This window comes from Aquarana catesbeiana, linkage group LG02 (genome assembly GCF_042186555.1).
Source record: "Aquarana catesbeiana isolate 2022-GZ linkage group LG02, ASM4218655v1, whole genome shotgun sequence".
NCBI classification, from domain to species: Eukaryota; Metazoa; Chordata; class Amphibia; order Anura; family Ranidae; genus Aquarana; species Aquarana catesbeiana.
The window spans coordinates 698,011,910-698,036,161 of NC_133325.1; the positions used below are offsets into that span (position 1 = coordinate 698,011,910).

The 24,252-nt window shown below is 39.6% G+C and overlaps 1 protein-coding gene across 3 annotated transcripts in view; it reads left to right on the forward strand.

The window, feature by feature from the left end:
* SPECC1 (sperm antigen with calponin homology and coiled-coil domains 1) overlaps window positions 1-24,252 on the forward strand; it is a 588,472-nt gene that overhangs the window by 418,318 nt on the left and 145,902 nt on the right. For all 3 annotated transcript variants that reach the window (XM_073616875.1, XM_073616874.1, XM_073616876.1), the window contains 3 exons: window positions 10,699-10,844; window positions 12,085-12,185; window positions 18,006-18,072. In XM_073616875.1, coding sequence (XP_073472976.1) covers window positions 10,699-10,844; window positions 12,085-12,185; window positions 18,006-18,072 — 314 coding nt within the window. The remainder of the gene's footprint in view (window positions 1-10,698; window positions 10,845-12,084; window positions 12,186-18,005; window positions 18,073-24,252) is intronic.

The window sequence follows — 24,252 nt, forward strand, 5'->3', positions numbered from 1 at the left end:
AGTGTTCTACAGCAAGACAAGTCCTGTGAATTGTTTTATATTGTTCAGACTTCTCCCCCTTGTAAATATGTTACATTTCAGAAATATGCACAGAAAAAGCTAAAAGCCTGCCGAATTTGAAAAAGAATGAATGAAAATGTTATGCTCAACCATTAGATTTTTATACTTGGGATGAATGAAGTTGGGAAAAATACTAAATTAACTTAGGGCCAATGGGCTCCATTCACAGAACCAGATCGCATGAGGTATTTAAGTGTTTTCCCAACTACCACGTTTCTTATTGTTGGGACTATTCATTTATTTTTGGCACTAATATTGCTTGTTTTGTAATACCTCTTTGGGTCCATCACGGATCCTTTGACTTTATTTATTTATTTATTTTTAATATATATCTTTCACTTTTGTTTTTGTAGCGCTGCTCACGTTTTCATATTTTCCCAACTACCACATGCGATCCTGAAAATGTCAGTCCACTATTGCTTTATGTGGTATTTCTTCCACAAATGCATTACAATGTGTGAGAGTTGTCATTCTAAGACAGGAGATGTGTTACTGACGGGACTACAAGGTGAAAATAAAATGGGGGTTGGGGGGGAAGCCAACTATTGCAGCCACCACATCCAAGCACTGGAAAGCTCCAATAGATTACATTTTTATTCTTGCCCAGCCCTGGTGTTCCTTTAACATGATTTTTTTGTGTGGGGGCGGGAAAAACTGCCAGATCATGTGACCTCTGTGATTGGTTGTCACAGTGGTCCCATGATTGAGGGTCGGCCCTGTCAGCTCTTGATCTTTATTAGAGACCGTAAACTGCCTATGACAGCTCAGTCAAGAAACTTCGGCCCCCACATGGATGCATATGTGCAGCGTGTGGTTGTTAAAGCCTGCTCTCTTTGCCGCCGCAGATGCATTACCTAGGCGACAAGAGTTTCAAAGAAAAAAATTAGATGTTTGAGTGGTTGCAATTTACTGTATGTGAGCAAACAACCATTTATATAGACCAGTGCGGGGCTTCTTGATATAAAATGTTTAACAATATTATACCTTTACATCTTGACATGTCTTGCACAGCCCTGCAACAATTTGATTTTAAGTACGGCATAAATAATTAAAAATTTATGGTTTATTGATTGCAAGTATGCCTAAATTATTTTTAAATTTAAAAAATTTTAAAATGTTAAATTATGTAAATTTTGAATGTACATAATTACTTTAGGAGATTTGTTTCTAATTTATGTGTGAAGAAAAGCCTCAGTTTTTCTGTCTATATAGATCCAAGTGACTCGCCCCCATTGGTCTTTTGTGGTTGGTTATTGGCCCATCATAAAATTTTACCACAGATTGTAAATTTTATGCCATTAATAACTTTGTTTGGAAACAAAGTTATTTTGTTAAGCCAGATAGTTTCTAAATGCAGCAAAGCTTAGTCCGAGGTCTCCTAGCAGCCGGTATGTTGGGGTAATATTATCACAGCTGCATGGAGCACATTCCGCAATTTGACATTGTATAAGGTATAAATGGAGACTCCATTTTCACCATTGGAAGGAACTGGGGGCCCCAGCACACTGTAGGTCCCATTTGTAGTATTCTCTGCTTATTCTCTTGAGACAAGAGTACCTTGTATTATATAACTTCATACCCATCAATTTCTACTTACAGTCAACACTCTTCCATTATTCCTGTACGTTTCTCTCTAATTATAACCATGATATGACTTTTGGTTAGATTCCAACAGTCATAAAAAAATACCAAACATTACAAATTTCCCTACACTTCCCTGGTGTCATTAATAACTCATGTAATAACGGAAGAATGTGACATTCATATTGAGGAGGATAAACAAAAAAAATGGAGCAATGTTTGTTCTAACCATGTTTTTGTTTTTAGAAGATTATTATTATTATTATTATTATACAGGATTTATATAGCGCCGACAGTTTACGCAGCGCTTTACAACAACATTAGGGCAGACAGTACAAGTACAATACAATTCAATACAGGAGGAATCAGAGGGCCCTGCTCGTTAGAGCTTACAATCTAGGAGGGAGGGTCAAGTTATACAAAAGGGTAATAGCTGTGGGGGATGAGCTAATGGAGAAAATAATGCAGTTGTTAGATGGAGGCAGGATAGGCTTCTCTGAAGAGGAAAGTCTTCAGGGATCGCCTAAAAGTGGATAAATTTGGAGACAGTCTGACAGATTGGGGTAGGGAATTCCAGAGGATGGGCGAGGCTCGGGAGAAGTCCTGGAGGCGGATATGGGAGGAGGTGATGAGGGAGCTAGAGAGCAGGAGATCTTGGGAGGAACGGAGATGGCGTTTAGGTTGGTATTTTGAGACTAGGTTAGTGATGTAGCTGGGGGCACAGTTGTGGATGGCTTTGTAACTTATTGTTAGTATTTTGAATTTAATTCGTTGGGCGAGTGGCAGCCAATGGAGGGATTGGCAGAGAGGGGTAGCAGACACTGATCGGTTTGTAAGGTGGATGAGTCTGGCAGCAGCATTCATGATGGACTGAAGGGGGGATAGTCTATTTTAAAGGTAAGCCAATGAGGAGGGAGTTGCAGTAGTCGAGGCGAGAGATAACCAGGGAGTGAATCAGGAGCTTTGTAGTTTCACTGGTTAGAAAGGGACGTAGTTTAGAGATGTTGCGGAGGTTGAGGCGGCAAGCTTTGGAAAGTGATTGGATGTGGGGCTGAAAGGAGAGTTCAGAATCTAGGATAACACCTAGCACCCTGACATGTGGGGACGGGTGGATGGTTTTGCCATTGCTCTTCACAGAGAAGTCAGGGGAAGAGGCACGTGGGGGAGGAAATATTATAAGCTCGGTTTTGGACAAGTTGAGTTTGAGGAAGTGGTGTGACATCCATACAGATATGTTGGTTAGTAAGTTAGTGATACGTGAGGAGACTGATGGAGTGAGTTGAGGGGTGGAGAGATAGATTTGTGTGTCATCAGCATAGAAATGATATTGAAAGCCATGAGAGGCTATCAGCTGACCCAGGGAAGAGGTGTAGATTGAAAATAAAAGAGGTCCAAGAACAGAACCTTGGGGGACCCCGACAGAGAAGGGAAGAGGAGTGGAGGAAGTAGAATTGTAAGTGACACTGAAGGTGCGTTGGGATAGGTAGGATGAGAGCCACTGAAGAGCACAGTCACGGAGACCGATGGAGTGAAGTTTTTTGAGGAGGAGGGGGTGGTCAACCGTGTCAAAGGCAGCTGAAAGATCCAGAAGTAGGAAGATATCCAGAAGATATGCAAATCTTCGTAAACCTCTTGTATATTTTCTGAAGGCTTGATCCCATGTATGTAGAGGAATAGGAAAAGCGGGTGGTATGAGTTTTGCATCAGAAAAGCCTGCTACCATTCTTGGCAACTATACTTTTGTGTAAAAAAAGTGAGCCCTGGTGGTTATAATAGACTATTCCGTGTTATGTTTATCTGTTCCTAGTGATTGTGCTGTTTTGTTAGGATTGTCTGGTGACCTATTGCACACAAAAGGCTTGTATAAATTTGATCAACCTGGTTGGAAAAATATTTATTTAAGTCTACAGTATCCCCCTATGAGTACAGAAGTGATTCTGCTTTCACAGTCATACAGCAAACACAGTAACATATTGTTTCTCAACCCGTTGTAGGTATTTGCTTTATTTTCCAAGTAACCCCACAATATGTTAAATTATCACAAATACTGACTGACGTGTGCCTTTGTTAATAGTACCCCCAACTGTGTATGAATGTTTTCCAAATGATCCCTTATATTTTAAAATTATTTTCTGAAAATCTATGATATTTTTTTGAATAGAGCGTAACCATAGCCATAGTAAGTAACAGAGCTGCTACAGGGCCCAGGGAAGGAGGGAGGCCCTACTAGGAATTTTATTGAGGCAACTAAAGCCTAGGCATGAAGGTGACCTGGGAGCTAGAAATGTCCGAGTGGCAGCCAGAGAAACTCTAACCTTGGCCATTGGCTGGTCGTTTTCTGGCTCCCAGGGCACCTTCATGCCATGCCTTACATGCCTTTTTGTAAATGCATTTCTATTTTTCAATAAATTGTAATTTTATTTTTTAAATACTACACTGTGGGGTTGCTCTGTTTCTTTTGTGCTCTTCTCTGGGAACCTCTGTCCACAATACTTATCCATAATAGTACACGGACTATGCGGATACCTCTACTGCTACCGGTCCTAGATTAAGGCATATTTTGTTAAAATTAATGATACTATTGTCTCAATTGACACTGCCTGATGCCACAGAGGAAGGTTGCTGTGGAAGCAACAACATTTTGCTTCGGGGCCCTTAAAATGCTTTAACAAGTGCTAAAAGTCTCCCATGTCTCCAGGAGTACACAGGTGAGAAAATATGTGCTAAACAGGGCATATCTCTGAGGTTGGTGTTCAAATGACCTTTTCACAGTCCTTCAATAATGTGAATGCTTCCTAATTAATGATTTAACATGGAATTCTGGCTAAGGCCGTTTTACTTTTTGATGATAAAAGTTAAGTTTAGATAATGAGGGGAAGGGTAAGATCCTATTGGGAAGGCTTCCCCTTACTGAAAACCGTGGGTCTTTTGGTGCAGTGATAAGTTGTTGAAGACTGGTCATCACTGCACTGTGTAGAGGGTGTACCTAAACTGCAACATGCAGGATCTTTGGGGTGCACTATCAAAAGCATAGAATTTAAAGGGTCCCAATAGGCTTTCTATCATAGTTTTGGAATTGCTTTTATCCTAGAAAAAATGTATAACTTTAGTGTGCCATGGAGAACCTTTATGGATGAGGATTGATTTCTTATGTATACCAGTAACTAGGCATGTGCATTGTACATATACTCACTGAATGTTTTATGGACTGAAAATCCTTTGAGGCCTCATACTTGCGTTTAATTATTGAACACTGAAAAAAATACCCTTTACACTATTAGTTCAGTTGGGTGCGTTTGTACTGTTCATATTGGTGGGACATTTACTAGCTATTATTTATGCATTTGTTCATGTTTTTTACAGTGGGCAATAAAGATACTGTTCTTAAAGATGCAGCCTACAGTTTATTATGGTATAATATTTGGTATACACTTACAGTAGTTTGGTCCACTTTAGACATTAAACAGGACTGGCTTGTTTTCATACCATAACTAGAGACAGGATAATGGGCTATATCTAGTTGCGGAGAGGAAATACTGTGGGAGACCGTTCCAGTCTAAAGGTGACTATTGGGGCAAATATTGCTTTTTTAATTTTATAATGCCCGGCCTCTTGATTTTTATTTTATTTTTTGTTAAACTGGTTCTGCTTTGAGCCAGTGAGGCATTCAAATGCCACTTGGGCTGTACCTCAATGAAAATTTTGTCGAACAATTATAGCATGACAATGTTTTAAGTGTTGCAGTAATCTTGATATACAGTGTCTCACAAAAGTCAGTACACCCCTCACATTTTTGTAAATATTTTATTATATCTTTTCATGTGACAACACTGAAGAAATTACACTTTACATTGTAGCAAATTAGTGAGTGTACAGCTTGTGTAACAGTGTAAATTTGCTGTCCCCTCAAAATAACTCAACACACAGCCATTAATGTCTAAACCGCAGGCAACAAAAGTGAGTACACCCCTAAGTGGCAATCTTTCCTATAGCCTAGGCCATCTTTATGTAGAGCAAAAATTCTTTTTTTCAGATCCTCAGAGAGTTCTTTGCCATGAGGTGCAATGTTGAACTTCCAGTCACCAGTATGAGAGAGTGAGAACGATAACACCAAATTTAACACACCTGCTCCCCATTTACACCTGAGACCTTGTAACACTAACGAGTCGCATGACACCGGGGAGGGAAAATGGCTAATTGGGCCCAATTTGGACATTTTCACTTAGGGGTGTACTCACTATTGTTGCCAGCAGTTTAGACGTTACATAGTAGATAAGGTTGAAAAAAGACACAAGTCCATCAAGTCCAACCTATGTGTGTGATTATATGTCAGTATTACATTGTATATCACTGTATATTTTGGTCGTTCAGGTGCTTATCTAATAGTTTTTTGAAACTATCGCTGCCCCCCACTAAGACTACCTGTGGAAGGGAATTCCACATCCTTACCGCTCTTACAGTAAAGAACCCTTAATGTAGTTTATGGTTAAACCAATTTTCTTCTAATTTTAATGAGTGGCCACATGTCTTGTTAAACTCCCTTTCGCAAAAAAGTTTTATCCCTATTGTGGGGTCACCAGTATGGTATTTGTATATTGAAATCATATCCCCTCTCAAGCGTCTCTTCTCCAGAGAGAATAAGTTGAGTGCTCCTTTCCTCATAACTAATGTCCTCCAGACCCTTTATTAGCTTTGTTGCCCTTTTTTATACTCGCTCCATTTCCAGTACATCCTTCCTGAGTACTGTTGCTCAGAACTGGACATTAATGGATGTATGTTGAGATATTTTGAGGGGACAGCAAATTTACACTGTTATATAAGCTGTACACTCACTACTTTCACATTGTAGCAAAGTGTCAATTCTTCAGTGTTGTCACATGAAAAGATATAATAAAATATTTACAAAAATGTGAGGGGTGTACTCACTTTTGTGAGATACTGTATATCAAGATTACTGCAACAGTTAAAACATTGTAATGCTATATTTGTTCGACAAAATTTTCATTGAGGCACAGCCCAAGTGGCATTTGAATGCCTCACTGGCTCAAAGTAGAACCGGTTTAATAAAAAAATAATGAATAAAAATCAAGAGGCCAGGCATCATAAAAATAAAAAAGCAATATTTGCCCCAATATTCGCCTTTAGGCCCCTTTCACACTGGGGCGGTTTGCAGGCGTTATTGCGCTAAAAATAGCGTCTGCAAACCGCCCCTAAACAGTATCCGCTGTTTGTTCAGTGTGAAAGCCCGAGGGCTTTCACACTGAATCGGTGCGCTGGCAGGAGAAAAAAAAATCTCCTGTCAGCCGCATCTTTGGAGCGGTGAAGGAGCGGTGTATTCACCGCTCCTAAACCGCTCCTGCCCATTGAAATCAATGGGACAGCGCGGCTATACCGCGGTAATACCGCGGCTATAGCCGCGCTATACGAGGGGTTTTAACCCTTTTTCGGCCGCCAGCGGGGGGTTAAAACCGCACCGCTAGCGGCCGAATACCGCGGTAAAACAGCGCTAAAAATAGCGCTGTTTTACCGCCGACGCCCCCTACCGCCCCAGTGTGAAAGGGGCCTTAGACTGGAACGATCTCCCACAGTATTTCCTTTCCACAACTAGATGTAGCCCTCTCTGGTCAACTCACCTCCTTTGGTGGTAGCCCCTGGGCATGGCCTGGGTTCAGAGTAATAAAAGACAAAGAACCCATGCTGTCATCATACCAGATAGAAGTTTGGGGTGGGGGAGTGTTACAGTTCTGTTCCCTGTTGGTATTCTCAGCCTTTGAAGTATTATGTGGACCAAGAACACCCATCTGGACTCAATAATGCTCACAGAGGTACATTATTGTAGAGGAGATAACCCTCAGGGATTATCCTGTCTCTAGTTATGGTATGAAAACAAGCCATCCCTGTTTAATGTCTACAGTGGACCAAACTACTTTTATGAGATACTGTATATTTTACTGCATATTTCTATTAGACTGTTTACCAGAATGGGACCTGTCTGATTCTGTACAGTAATATTCAGTAACTCAAGCTGTTTTTTTTAGCTTTTACTAGTAGAAATGTTTTGATATTGTAGTGGCGTATTTCAGTAACACTTTGCTCTAATTAGTTACTGAAAGCTCCATATAGTCGGCCTTATCATTTTCCATGCAGACAAATGAGGAAATAGTCTCAATTCTCCAAAGACTTTCTCCTCTGATTCTAATTTACTATGCTCCCGTCACATGGGAGACGCTTGTAAATGGAAAACAAGACATTTTCTTGTGAAGTTTGATGTTTCCATATACATCCATTTCCATTCTTATGAATCTTTTTTATAGCCATCTTACTCACTCAGTTCCTTAATGATGTTTTAATTGACTAATGGAAAGCTACAAAAAGATCACATGTTGCATTTCCCTGCTAGTCATTGGTTCCCTTGTTGTAGACTCACATTGACCTATGCTGCCCACACAGCTAAAAAGCTGCTAGTTAATAATTTACAGTACTTTGGACATGAACAATATCTGTTCTCTACTGACGTATAGATGGTAGGCATGGCCTTGTTATTATAATATTGCCAATTATGTACACTATATTGCTAAAAGTATGGGGACACCAATGGTTCAGGTGTTTCCAATGAAGGGTGCTGTTAATTCTACAGCATGCAAAACCATTTTAGATATTTATGTATGCCTGTTGGAATTTTTTTTTTGCAGCAGATAATGGAACAATTCAACTTTGTGAAAACACCCAGGCATACTAGAGAAAAGTCAGAGATTAGAAAGGGAGTGACTTGTTGCTGATATATCCAAAATAAATAAGAAGGCAGGGGGTGATTTAGCCCACCAGCCTCAAACTAAGATGTTGATCTTGGCTCACTTGTATTACGGGCCTCACAAGCTTTATCATTTCTTTGGTTATTTTATTGGTTTTATGAGGTTGATTGGTAAGGTAGGTTGGTAAGTAGAATAGGGGTTAAAATACTGCAATGTTGAATTATTAATGTTAAATTAAATTGCTAATTGGTTGTTTTTATTCCAAAATTTTTAATCTACCTATATATTAATGCCTAGAGCAGCATTGCAACATTCTTTCAGGTATACTAATATGGCTCTTTGTAGAACAAATGTGGCTATTTTCTGCTCATATCAAGAATTTGGTTTGACAAGTGCAGACATCAGTTAGCAACACCTTATTCTAAAATATAGGTGTCTTTTTATCAATGCTTCACACAAGATTCACACATTTTTATTAATTTAAATTGTTGTGTTGAAAACATTGTGTGAACCTTGGGTAAAAACCATGCAAAACCAAGCTTATATTCTTTGCAAAATCTTTATTTTTATTATTGTAATGCAGGATTATATACACTGCCATATGTGGTAGCAAATGTTAAAGAAGTTAGATCCCAAAACATCTAAATTACTCATTACTTACATAATTCATCTCTATTGTGTGAATTCATTTTATCATCTGTTTGATCCCTGGAATTTGTGCTGTTCTATGATCTTTTCTGTGTACCTTTTTATTTATTGAGGTTGATTTTCTAAAAGCGTAAATATTGCTCACTTTCAAAAGTATATTTTCACATTGCAAAATTAATGTTTATTTAGCTCAGTGGATAGGATGAAGCTCTGTTCGTTCAATCATCCAATAATGTACAAGCAAATATATTTCCTTTTTTTAATGTCCCCTGCACATGATTGGGCATTCAACATAGGTAAAGCTTAACCTTACTTGGTAAACGATGTCAATTTCCACATGCTAATGTTTCTCCTTTTTTTTGTAGTAAATTAACTGCAGTGTTTACCTTGAAAATAATTCACTAAGTACTAGATGGGTTTTCTCCAAAATTTATTTTTGCGACTGTTTTTAATGTCTGAATTTTCAATTAACACTAGACACTTGACTTGTAATAAGCACTAGACCGTGTGTGGACTAAATTTATGGCTTTGTTACATGCTTACACAATATCCCACCCGACAAAGTGAAATCTGATAGGTTGCTGTGCGTTCCTGCACTTAGCTAATCATCATTGCTCTTTGAATTGCCTTTTAAATCATAACTGTATTGTTTCCTTTTTTCAGACATTAGCCCATGGTTTTACTGTTTCATTCTAGTAAAATGTAGCTTCATGGTTTACAATCTAACTACGCTCATAGGATTCAAGCATACATGCTTATGTGTGTGTTTTGCTTGGTCTTTCCTAATGTAATCTATATTTTTATGCATATGGGTACTTTTTACTGTGCATCATTAGTTTATCAACCACCCATGGTGTATTAGCACGTAAATTGTATGTTTCAGAAGTCATATACGGAACACACAATAGAGACCCGCAAGGCAAGTTAAACAGACCAATATTTACCTTTGTCAGATTCATGAGCTTTCAGATTAAAGACAGAGGGGATTCTTTAATTTCCTCCACTTTACTATAATGGGGATAGATTAAGACGCAGGGAAACCCACTCATGGCTGGAGTGTCCTGGTTTGCATGCTCATGTTTTTCTAACATTCACTCATCCATATAAAGCACTCACACTCTTAGTTCTTCCATTCCCTTTTTAACATTTTTGTCTTGCTTCCAGTTTTATATAATTTGATAACTTTTTAAAGAAAACCATGGGGGCAAGATGGTCTCTCAGTTCATCTAGCACATACATATTCCACTTTTGTCACTTCGGGTGTCTGAACTTCTGTTCAAAGAAATTACGTTGATTGCATGTATAACCTACATATCAGTATGTTTACTAATAAATGGAGAATTACTTTTTATTGAGAGACCATTGTCACAGGAACAAGGGTCCCCATTAGAAGATTCTCTTCTATTTCTGTTCAAGTGGCAACTCAAAATTTTGGTTTTATCCTCACCTTCATTCCCAGGGACAGCCATGGTCAGGACAATTAGATTGAATTTTCCCAACGGAAAGACCGACAACAATAAAATCCTGACAGTGGTTATTTCTCTTCACCACTCTATCCAAATCTGAAAAAGAACAACTTTAGCCTTTAGTTATACTTGTATGTATGTATGTATGTATGTATGTTTGTTTGTTTTTGACCAAGTCTGTCATTTCACAGGAAGGTATTGCTTGAAGATAGTCCTGTAGATGGGGATGATTCTATCCGATGGCAGGGTCTTGGGGTCAACCAAGTATCAAACTCTTCTAGCGAACTTTCAGCTACAGTGAAATCCTTAATCAAATCGTTTGACACAGGCCCCCAAGGTAAGAGTTGTTTAATACACGAATCACTTAATTTCCCTGTGTTTTAATATTTGCAAACCGTAGAAAACACATAGAGCGCTCCTTTTTGCGAGGCATGGTTCACATCAGCTGATGCTTCTTATGAACCGCAATCTTAAAATGTTTGAGTGTCTTATCAATTAGAGTAGCTTTACATCACACCTCCAGACTCATTTCAATATTTGAACTCCAAACTACTGACCCCAATTAGCTTTCATTGAAGTATTTTGTCTATGGGTCACACTTTTTTTCCTCCAGCACTGTCAGTGTTTAACCACTTCAGCCCCGGAAGGATTTACCCACTTCCTGACCAGGCCATTTTTTGTGATACGGTACTGCGTTGTTTTAACTGACAATTGAGCGATTGTGCAAGGTTGTACCCAAATGAAATCGATGTCCTTTTTTTCCCCACAAATAGAGCTTTCTTTTGGTGGTATTAGATCACCTCTGCGGTTTAAATTTTTTGCGCTATAAACAAAGAAAGAGCGACAATTTTGAAAAAAAACCCTATTTTTTACTTTTTGCTATAATAAATATCCAAACAAAAAAATTTCTTCAACAGTTTAAGGCCCCTTTCACATGGAGTGGATCCGTTTTGACGGACGCCGCTAGCTCAGCTGGGATCGCTCCATTGATCCCTGCTGAGCCTGGAGATGACAGGTCCGTCTCCCCTCACTGTGCAGGGATAGAACTGTGAGAGCTCCGCTGTCCTCTATGGTGAGATCAGATGAAAATGGACAGCCTGTCCATTTTTCCATCTGATCTGTGGACGGGTGGCGAACGTATCGCCATCTGTCTGTTTTAAACGGATCTTATTGGATGGCAAGCGGGTGTCAGCAGACACATCTCCGCTAATATCCGCCTGCCCATAGAAGTCGATGGGTGGCCCGCTAAGATCGGCCTGAAAAACGGACAGGTGGACCGATCGTGTGAAAGGGGCCTTAGAGTCACTGTGCCATATGTATGGGGAACAGAAGATTTTTTTGGTGTCCCATGAATCCTGTCTTGTAATGCACAGTTGCTTTACTGTTTTTTTTTTAATAAAAAAAAAATGAGCTCCAACACAAAAATATTATCAGACTATCCTATACGTCCAAATGTCTGTTTCTCATGTATCACACTGCAATGCATTATTAAGGAGTGGAAAATGGACAGAATTGGTTTGATACGTTTTTGGAGATCAGATATAGAAAAAAAAACGTAATTTGAATTCTCTTTACAGGTGGTGGGGGTCCTAATGTTTCTACTCAGTCCACGCCTCGCAGTCCTCTGAGTGGGATACCAGTGAGGACAACTCCGGCTCTTGCTGTATTACCAATGCAGGTATACATGATAGTACAAGCTGAAGTATTAATTTATTACTAATTAACTCTGCAGCTCTTTGCAGAAAGTCTATGCACCAACCTCTATTTTGTGTAGCCAGTGGCTTCCTACATGTTGTTTCTTACACTGGAATTGTTTTTCAAATGCTTTAAAAGTTTTTTAAAGTGTTTATTCAACCATATGCTGAAAGGTAAACCCACCTTTCACAACTTTTTTACACAACCACATGTCCCTTCATGGACGGATTGTATAACCCGGTGAACTCACAGACCAGTGACTGGTTTGTGGAATCAAATGCTTTCTATTTTAAAAAATTGGATCACAAATTACCCTGATCACTGCAGTTACCTAAAAAGAACATTGGATTATCATAGGGAAAGTATTATACAGAAATGTTAATGTGAGTTACTACCATAGACTGTACGTAACTACAGAGTTTTAGGTAGATTCACATTTGATTTCCTCGCTGTGCCATATGTCGATCAGGTTTTAGGTAGTTTTGTGAACTCTTCTTCTAGTGGTTAGCTATATGACTGTACAATTAACATCCTTGTGGAGTGACTGTTGCGGTAACATCAGGTACATAAGAGTATATGGTTCTCAGTCAAAGCCACTCTGTCCCTAACTTTGTACTAAAATTACAAAAAGCACAATTGTTACACTGCAAACCCACACCAAAGGAGTAGGGGTGCTGCTCCAGGCTGCTGTCTGTCAAATTCTGGTGACTCCTGCACTGCTACAATACAGGAAGAAAGACATGTATGCCTGGGAAACGAATACTGAATGCAGACAAAAGGTTTTGGCTAGAGTGGGTAAGGGTTATCAACTTCATTTAGTTTCAATTGCAACCTGTTGGGGGATTTCCTCTTACTTCCAGTCAGTAAGAGTGAGGAGGAGATAAAGCTTCCCTCAATGTTTTTCTTTTTGCTCTCTGTGCCATCTTCACTCCTCGGATTTATTATCTTAGTATTAGATGGACAGGAAATAAAGAATGATCACAACCATGAGGACAGAAGTAGAAGCCTGCCAGATATAAACGCTACCCACTCTATTCAATGCTAAGAAAAGTTGGCTGGAGTGGCGCTTTAGCTGGCCATACATGGATTGAAATGCGGCCGGTTCAGCAGGGACCGACGGAATTTAGATCCATGTATGGGTAGGCTGATTGTACCCAAGTTCATCCATTGACCTGGGTACAACCAGCCTGTTGGATTTTTGGCATTGTGTTCTGCCAGCCGGGAAGGCTCCCCCACCAGCAGAACACAATAGCTCTGCGGGAGGCATTCCCTCATTAACACTAAACGTGTTGCTGGAGAGATCAAGCATTTTCATTCCTTCCACCCAGAAAGGAAGTCAAATCATCTATGGGCTGCCTTTAACTAAAGCCCCGTACACACGGGTCGAATGTCGGGAGACAACAGCCGGTTCCAAAAAAAAAAATAGCCGACATTCGGCTCGTGTGTGTGTCGGTCTGTCCGACAGAAGCTGGTCATGCATGCTGGAAAATCAACAGCCTATCAGCGCACTCAGCCAATGGCAGAGAGCGCTGATTGGAATGTTCTGGTGGGTGGCTGCCCCCTGTCGGAACACAACAGCTCAGTGGGGGAGATCGCTGAACAAACCTTGCATGGTTAGTACAGCGGCTTTGACCGGGGCTGTCAGGTTTTTTTTCATGCAGCCTAGCAGATTTACCCGGCTTCACTGTTAATATGCAGGACAAATGTAATCAATACAGGGGGGTCAGGTACAGAAATGTTAAGGCACTTTCACACTGAGGCGCTGGGCGTCGGCAGTTAAAGCGGCGCTTTATGGTTGTTTTAGCGTCACTTTTCGGCCACTGGCGGGGCGCTTTTAACCCCGGCTAGTGGACGAAAAAGGGTTAAAAGCGCTGATTTCAAAGCGCCTCAAAGAGACTGCTTGCAGGACTTTTTTTAGCATCCTGCCAGCGCACCGCTCCAGTGTAAAAGCCCTCAGACTTTCACACTGCAGTGACAGGAGAGGCGCTTTACAGGCGCTATTTTTAGCACTATAGTGCCTGTAGAGCACCTCAGTGTGAAAGCAGCCTTTGTATGAGGAGCTGTGCTTTGTATCACTCAGAACTTTAATCTTTTCATTACCAAAGCTCACAATGGGTTTGGATAAACATTTGAATAAACAATAAAACTCATTTCCATAAGACCCCTGTAAGTTCAAAACAGCATGAAAAAAGGTTAAGGACAAGAAGCAGTTAGGGTTGTCTGTTCTGAATATCCCCCAGCTCTAGAAATTAAAGTAACTGAGCTGGTGATCTTCCCAGCTATAAGATAATGAATCGCCTGATCTAATTGTGTAGCAGAGACATAATAAAGTGTGTCTATGGATGAAATCCAGCCATTGAGTGAGCTTTCTGTTTGGCATTACGAGTGGTGATGTCATGTTTTGGATGCCTATCTGACAGATTCCTGCCTTGCAGGAGAGAGATTTGAAGACTATGCAAAACTGAATGGAGAACCGTTTTTTCCAACTATGATTTGATTGGTTAGCTTCATTTATAAATGACCTTTTACATTCCCAAAAAGGATTAATACACAGAGGCATCTGCATGTAATGTGCTGATATAGCTGAAACTCTCTTATTACAAGCTGCTTTTAAATCTCCACTCCCAAAATTCCTGCAACATTGACTTTTTCTATGAAAATCCATAGTGATCCTTCTACTGCTTTCCAGTTTGCTCCTGCCATGCACTGACATCACTTTCTTGCCCCTCCCACCTTTACACCGCTGGCACTTTGGGGTTGTTTGCGCTGCCTGTGCTTATTGCCTAGTTCCTCCTTCACAATAAAACCTGTGTTTTCCAATAACTAAATCACATGGTTTTTGGTATCACAGTGATTTGATGGACAATACACACACGCAGGTGAAAGGAATAGCATTTAAAATAGCTAATAAGCCCTATCAATTTCATATCTATGGGGAAAGTTAAAAGGTGTATAAATACATTTTAAAATGTAGTCAAAGGTATGGTTGTAAGATATGTGTGTTAAGGGCGTTGCTAGGATTGGGAAAGACCTGGGGCATTGGGGAAATTCTGCGTTTCATGTAGCATTCCATGGCAAATTGTGGACATGGCCAAATTATTCCTAACAAAGGGAGTCACTTAAAGTAAAGTAGTTAAAGAGAATCAAAACCTACTTTTCTGTATACACTTCACATATATCCCATAGTCCCTTTTCCTACAAAACACTCTTTATTACAATGTCACAAATGACAATCTTACACATAAGTCAGGGCAAATAGTGATTTTTTAAAAAAAATTATATTTATTGTATTTTATATTTATTCCGTTTTTTTTTTTTCAATCAAAAGTTACAATTCAACAAATTCAACTTGACGAGGGGCACAAGTCATAAACCAAATTTACAAATGTATTTTATAAGGTATAGAGTTACAACGTTAGGAAGTGCAGGCACAGGCTGCAGCTACAGTAGGCCCTACAAACCGCTAGCAGGGGTGCTGAATATTATGAGAAGAAAAGTCAAAGGATCATTAAAAAAAATGTATAACATGACATGTATAGTACAGTGGTCAGAATGTGCAGGGTTCAGGTCCACTGTCCCCCTTTCATTGATGGTCTGTTGGAGCTAAATTGTTTATTTACTTTACAAAAGCTGCAGTCCACTTTGTCCTGGTTTCTGGGTCTTCTGAGCAAAGTATTGTTCGAACTATGAAGGCAGTGTTGGCTGGATATCCCTCCGGCTGGCTCTGCCTGCAAACAGAGGAAACCACTCTGACAGCGAGATCGCCTTACTTTGTTCGATCATGCTTAACCCCGGGGAACTTGGAAGGCGACTCGGAACATGCTCCTAGTTTCAAGATCTTAGCGACACTTGATAGAAATATAGTGTTGAGGTTTTTATTGAATGTTGTACAAAATGTTTCCTCAACTTCTCCAAGGATTTGATTTAAAGAATTGCCAAATGAAATTGCTTACCAGCCTAAATGTTAACCTTAATCTGTACAGTAAATAGGTAACCTAAATGTTTAAAAAGTATCTATTCTTTAAAGGGCAGTTGGAACTTTTGGCAAGTACCCAATGACATATGCAGTGGTAGAAAAGAAAACCTATCGGCACCATGTTAGACAAAGATTCATGGTCCATTCACACCAGCAGCATGCATTACCGTTGACTGAAGGAGTGGTGCAATGTGTTGTAATGACTCGTAGCACTGCAAAAAGTGTCGTATCACTATTCCTTAATCTTTTTGTGTTTAGCTAGAAGAAAATAAACAGTTGGTTGCTTTGGGCACTACTTACAATTATTAAGCAAGCCGTAACCAGCATTTAAAGTGTCAAGAGTTTTAGCAGTTTGGAAATTCTATATGATTAATGCCCATTCTTTTAGCTCTATTCAAAAGGCAACAATACTCTCTCTTATTGGCCCAGTCAGGTATAAGTTTTCAGAAAGTCACAGTGGTGCTGACACTGGCCGAGCATTCTACATTTATAATTTCCTTGAGGCTGCTGGCTGGTTTTTATTGCTTTCTGTGTCTGCATAAGCAGGATTTCCCACCACATCCTGTCCAGAAGACAGTTTTGGCTGGAGTTCCACTGCAAGGACCAACAGAAGTATTTCAGGAAATGTAAACTGTAAAGCTAGTTTAACTCAATCAGAAAGTCATTATAAAGGGATAGCATAAGAAAATGTAATAAGTCATGAACCTATGCTTGCAGTGTATGGTATCATCTGAAAAACGCAAGTCCAGGGGTGCTCTGGTCACATGACCTTGAATCTGCAGTAGCAGTGCACTTAACTGCAGACATCACTACAGACCATGTTGATTTCCATACAGTGCAGGCCTGCTGCACGTCATTTGACCTAACATGCTGATTTTGGGTCATGTGAGCTAGAATTGGAGCGCTGTAGGGCATGCTTATAGTTGTTTAGTAACCTTATAGTCACATTATTGCTAATGCCAACTGGACTGATTAAAGTAGATTCAACTTTACATGATGGTTACCAGTTTAATGGTTTAAAAGTTGCTTACTGTTATTTTTATTCTTCTTTTTTTTTTTGTCCTGTGTGCATGCTCTCTATCCTTCACTGATGTATCTCACCGCTATTAGTGTAGAGCAAGCAGTGCCGCTATTTCTGGTCACATGTTCTGCTCTATGTGTAATACAATTCTCATAGATCTGAATGTGTCTGCGCATAGAAGTGTGGTCCATCTCGGGGGCGAGTAGGAAGGGGTGGCTACATACACAAGGGGGCAAGGAGAACAAATGTAGCCACCTTAGATTATGAAGTCTGAGAATAGTAGAAAAAAGCTTGCATTTGGGAAATGAAATGAAGAGAGAGAAAGAGATGGAAATAGAAGGTACATTCTAGTTATATTTAGACATATTGCATGTATTTTATTTTATAAAAAAAGTGAGTTTAGTGTCATTTTAAGATTGTAATTTTCTTTGTGCTGATTTAAATTTGAAATCTACTTGGTTGCCAGCACCTCCACTTTTCCACTACAGCACGTGACTTTTTTTTTTTTTTACTGTCTGGAGAAGATTTATTCAGTTTAGGGATACGTATTAAATTAGAATCTCTGCATAGAAAGAGGGAGGATCGGTGTGGGAGTTAATCGTGGAGGGGGGGGTGGCCCTAAGAGGGCCTAAGGGGTGACATTCAGAACTTCTCAAGTTGCAGGATAATGTGCATGCCATATAAGGGTGGACGCGATGATGCTGGTACTGGGTGTGGGGGGTTGGTCAAGTGACTTTTGTTGAACCCGGGAAGCGCACTACTTTTATTGAATACGGTTAACTAATATAACTCTTCTTTTCTCACAGCGACTCTCTGCTTCCAGCCCTATGAAGCTCTCAAGTAAAGATTTGGAGAAGCAATTAGATTTTGCAGGTAACGTTTCACCAGTAAATGAGAGTGATTAGTAATCAGAGCAGGGAGCACTCTACATCTTACGCTAACTTGAATGCCGTCCAAATGGCTGTTGGAATAACTGATCCTTTCTGTAGCTGTTAAGCCATGCGTGCCTGGGACACTGTCCAGCATCTATTTTTAAAGCTGGCTCAATAGAGCAAAAATGAATGCAAAGGGTTTTGTTAAGTCCGGATGTGGCTATTTTAGGAGCGCATTCATACGTCTCAATAGAAATTATTGTCTATAGGCTGTCGTGTCTTGTTTGAGAATTCCACAGCTATATATCTTTACCAGGCTTCCTCTCCTGTGTGTTACTTTCTGTGGAATCTTTTCCGGGTCCCTGCACCTCCTCTAAACTCAGGATGACTATACTGGAGAAAAAGGTCCTAACATAAATCTGTACGTGGGATTTTAGGTGTATGAGAAAGAGGAAATGTGGGGTAAACGTTTCATGAAATTCAATATATTATAATATTTATCCATTATAGGGACAGTTTGTAATTTTAACATTTGTAGTATGTTTAATATTTGTAAAAATCTACATATTTTAAATTCCTGGCCTATGAAAACCTGCCATGTACATAAAGTCGGTAATCTTTTTTTTTTTTTTTTTTTCTTCTGTTAAAAACCTAATCCAATAATCAGTCAGTTGGTAGTGGTCTTATTGTTTTCCAGCAGTAAGGTAAATTTAAAAAGTGTAGCGCTATCCCTCAAAAAATAAATAGAAATGGAAAATTAAAATCCAACTAAATGCATACAAAATTAAATAATTCAAAAATCACAGTAACTATAACTGTGTGTGTATGTATGTGTGTGTGTGTGTGTGTGTGTATATATATATATATATATATATATATATAAATGTGACAAAGAGTTAATCAGAATAATATATTATAATCCACTTCCCACATAAAGGGTATTTAGCCCAATAATCCAATAATCTTGACGGAATCCAGTGATCAGTGTTTAGTCCAAAAGGATGAAAAGTTGAAAGCTGACAAGTATGTGGCAAAGTTATCTTCAATATTCCACCACTGTGCACCAACCACCAAATCAATACACCACTGCTGCTTACCAGGCAGTTAGATCTCCAAAACTCTGAGATCTAACAGCGCTTATGGGAGAAATCCCAAAACTGGATGGATGCTCGGCCTCATAGATCAATTCCTCATCGATAAAATCAGCTCCAATTAGGTCACTTTAAAGGCACCCACATAGCAAAACTATCTGTCTTGAAAAGAAGAAGAATTGCCCAAAGTGCAATACCATATAAAAAACTTTTATTTCAAAATAGGCAGATACAAACATCAAGGACAATAGTATGAAGCATGTCACAAACATTGATCAGACACCCTGGCATGCGCGATGGTGTCACTTCAATATCTCCGTCCTACATGCCTTATGTTCAAAAAGACATCTTTACGGGGTCTCATGGAGATCTCGCCCGTCAGGGTGCCTGATCGCTGTTTGTGACATGCTTTATAGTACTGTTGTGAGCACCCTTTGGATCAGTTCTAGGTACACTTGCACACAGTTTTTGAAGGAACTTAGCAGGTAGGTTGTGCCAAACATCTTGGAGAACTAACCACAGTTCTTCTTTGGATGTAGGCTGCCCCAAAGCCATGTGCCCCCATTGTAAGCTGCTTGCTCTGGGGGCACTTGGCAAGAGGGGGGGGGGCAAGAGTGCCAGCAAAAGAGGAGGAAACTAATGCGCAAAACCAAAGTTAGCTGAAGAAATTATAAATAAAGAGATCAAAGAAGCCGCCAAACATAAAAAAGTGTTCCCACACAGAAAAAACAATATGATTATAAAAGATATGTGGCGCTAATCAAAGTGCATGAAAAGATCATAAATAATGTGATTAAACATAAAAATAATGACAATTCTTCGGTGTGACATCAATACACTAACAAAATCAAAGTGATAAAAGAATCCAATAAGAGTGGATAAGTCCAATAATAGTCTAAAATTGCATAAAGATGAAAAAAAATCACAAAAAACAAAAAAATGTGAAAAATCGCATGAAGTGAAAAAAGTTGCATATAATGAATAAAATCGCATAAAGTGGAAAAAAAGATCCAATATGAATGCATAAGTCCAATACTACTCTAAAAGTGCATAAGAGTGAAAGAAATCGTAAAAAAACAAAAAATTGGAAAAAAATCACATAAAGTGAAAAAAGTCGCATATAACGAAAAAAATCACATAAAGTGCAAAATATTGAAAAAACGCTATAAAAATAGACAAAAGTGCATAATCCAACAAGTGCAATAAGATTCCAACGTGGGTGAAGTAAATCTTCATATAACAGTTCGTGCAAAGAACAAAAAGTGCATGTGCAGAAAATGATCGGTTTCAGATTCCTCCAATTATCAGCAATCCATGGTGCGCCACACGTTTCCCCCAGCCTCTCACCTCTAGTAAAGACTCCTACGGGTCAAGTTGAGCCTGCAGTCTGGAAGCAGATGAAAACCAGCGGTCGATTGATCCCATCCGATCCTCACAGCACTTGGTGGGTCTCTGGTGGAAGGTTTCAAGCTCGGCAGGTAGGGTGGAGGCATGCAATATCCCCATCGTGTAGTATTCAACACAGTTTTATTAACCACAACGTAGTAACTTACATTTAAAATCAGAATAAACAGCACAGAGCACAGTACTTATGGTCTCGGCCCCGACTGGAAGTGACGATACCTGACTCCTCCCTGATGCGTTGCGTCACTGCTCACGTGACTTCATCAAAGGTCCTTTGATGAAGTCACGTGAGCAGTGATTATTTTTATGTTTAATCACATTATTTATGATCTTTTCATGCACTTTAGTTAGCGCCACATATCTTTTATAATCAAGAGTGCCAGCAAGGGACCCAAGAAGAGGAAGCTATTGTGGCTGCTCTGTCTAAAACCACTGCACAGAGCAGGTGAGTATGACATGTTTGTTATTTTTTACAAAAAAAAAGGACATTTTAATATCACTTTAAGTTTCCATGGACGACCACTGCGTCTATGGTCGTCAGTGTTGCCTGTTTCGTTGTGCTTTATCAAAAAAGCTTGAACAGCACATCTTTAAATCCCAGTCTGCTTGGGAGAGGCCCTGCTAATGCAGTATAACATCCTTGTGTCTTGTTGCTCTATCTTGCCATGGTGTATGACCTGTGACATAGAACTGTCTTCTACTACTTCACCTTAGTAACATAATTTGGCTGTTCCCCACCCAGCCTCCTACACAGCTGTTTCAGTTAATGACTGCATTTGAACCTACATATGAAATTGATGATCATTAGCACCTGCTTGGAATAATTGGTTAATCATACACCTGACTCTAATCCTACCAATTGCCTGACTTTGTACAAGTGTGCAAGTTCAAGACTGCTTTCACACTGAGGCGCTTTACAGGCGCTACATTGCTAAAAATAGTGCCTGCATAGTGCCTGTAAAGAGCCTCTCCTGTCTCTCCAGTGTGAAAGCCCAAGTGCTTTCACACTGGAGCGTTGCGCTTGCAGGGTGGTAAAAAAAAGTCCTGCAAGCCGCATATTTGCAGCGCTGTAGGTGCGGTGTATACACCGCTCCTAAAGCGCCCCTGCCCATTGAAATCAATGGGGCAGCGCCGCCGCTGCAGCCGGAGCTCAAGTGGTTAAAGTATTACCTCACCTGCAAAAAACTTTTGCACAGTACTGTCTATGTCTTTATATATACACTATATTGTCAAAAATATTGGGACGCTTGCCTTTACACGCACATGAACTTTAATGGCATCCCATCTTAGTCCGTAGGGTTTATTATTGAGTTGGCTCACCCTTTGCAGCTATAACATCTTCAACTCTTCTGGGAAGGCTGTCCACATAGTTTGGGATTGTGTCTTTAGGAATGTTTGACCATTCTTCCAGAAGCGCATTTGTAAAGTCAGGCACTGATGGATGAGAAGGCCTGGTTTGCAGTCTCCGCTCTAATTCATCCCAAAGATGTTCTATCGGGTTGAGGTCAGGACTCCCCCAAACTTGCTCATCCAAGTCTTTATGGACTTTGCTTTGTGCACTGGTGAGCAGTCATGTTGAAACAGGAAGGGGCCATCCCCAAACTGTTCCCACAAAGTTTGGAGCATAAAATTGTCCAAAATGTCTTGGTATGCTGACGCCTTCAGAGTTCCCTTCACTGGAACCAAGGGGATATGCCCAACCCCTAAAGAACAACCCCACACCATAATCCCCCCTCCACCAAATGATTTGGACCAGTGGACAAAGCAAGGTCCATAAAGACATGGATGAGCGAGTTTGGGGTGAAGGAACTTGACTGGGCTGCACAGAGTCCTGACCTCAACCCGATAGAACACCTTGGGGATAAATTGGAGCAGGGACTGCGAGCCAGGCCTTCTCGTCCAACATCGGTGCCTGACCTCACAAATGCACTTCTGGAAGAATGGTGAAACATTCCCATAGACACACTCCTAAACCTTGTGGACAGCCTTCCCGGAAGAGTTAAAGCTGTTATAGCTGCAAAGGGTGGGCCAACTCAATATTGAACCCTACTAATATATATATTGGAAGGCATGCTAACACAATCTTTCAGTGTTCACTCGTAAGTAAGATTATACAGTATATTCAGTTACTTTTAAGGACCTGCTGGGAAGTAAATTTTCTTCATAAATGTCATTGATAATGTGTGTCCAACAATTGCTGCCAAGTTGAAGACATAATAATAGAAACCACTGGAGACCCAATAATGTTTGGTTCAGAACACAAAGACTGCTTTGTATACTGCCTATTTAAAACAACAATGATGTAATCGACAGAACAGAGGCTGCTGTGTTCACACAGGACCATGGGATGGGAAAACTGCTGTGGAGCTTAGGGGAAGTCACCCTGAATCTAGTTCAAAGTGGCCCCGGTCACAGCTGTACAATCTGAGCTGTCTCCGCAGCTTGTAAGGAACACAAACCATGTCCATTCTCTGCTATTATCCCATCATGGAGCATTCCTGTGACACTCGCATTCTCTGCACAGAAACACTGAAAAATAATTATTTTTCTTCTTAATTTCTGTATAATTTGTTGTTGCTGCATCTGCTTTAGGCGCCTCGTGGAAGCCGGTGCTCACATCAGCAACTGGCAGTGCTCCGGCCCCCCCTCCTCAAGTTCCAGGAATTTTTAATGAAAAGCTTTAGCTTCATTAAAACTGTTTATTTATCTATAATTGTTACACTAGCCATTTTGTAATTTAGTCCTATTACTATTATCTTGATGGGCTTTAGTCTTCTGTTGATGGCATCAGTTTAACCACTTCAATACTGGACACTTTTACCCCGTTCCTGCCCAGGCCAGTTTTCAGCTTTCAGCGCTGTCACACTTTCAATGACAATTGCTCGATCACGCAAACTGTACCCAAACTAAATTTTACTTTTTGGTTTTGTTTAATCATCGCTGGGTTAATTAAACAAAAAAAAAGCTGAAAAATGTTGAAAAACAAAACATGTTTTTCTTTGTTTAGGTTATAAAACTTTGCAAATAAGCAATCTTTCTTAATGAATTTAGGCCAAAATGTATTTTGCTGCATTTCTTTTGTGAAAATTACGCAAATCAAGGTATATTATTTAGTCTGTAGGAAAGTTTATAGAGTCCACAAACTATGGTATATATCTAAAAATTGATCAATCCTGATGTACTGACGGCATCTCATTTCTCGAGGCCCAAAAATGTCAAGAGAGTACAGATATCCCCCAAATGACAGTTCGAGGTATTTAGTAAGGGGCATGGCGAGTTTTTTGAACTTGTCAATTTTTGTCATAATTTTTTTGAAAATTAGGAAATTAGTATTTTTTTTTTTTTTTTAATATACTGTCACCAGTGCAGTACACAGTCATCATATAACGTGTGTGGCGGTGATCAGGGGCACTGACTGGTGACTGTACGAAAAAAAACAAAAAAAAAAATATATTTTTGTTTTCAACTTTTAAAAATGTAAATTTAAAAAAAAGTGTTTTTTCTTTTTTCTTTTTTTTTTTCTTTTTTTTTAACAATTTTTTATTTAACACACTTTGACCAAAGCAATATAATGTTACCATAGTAACATTTCACTGCTCTGGGGAAGTGATCAGTATATATATTTTTTTAACACATTAAGTTTGCATATAGCAATGAATTTCATTGCTACTGTACATGCAAGCATT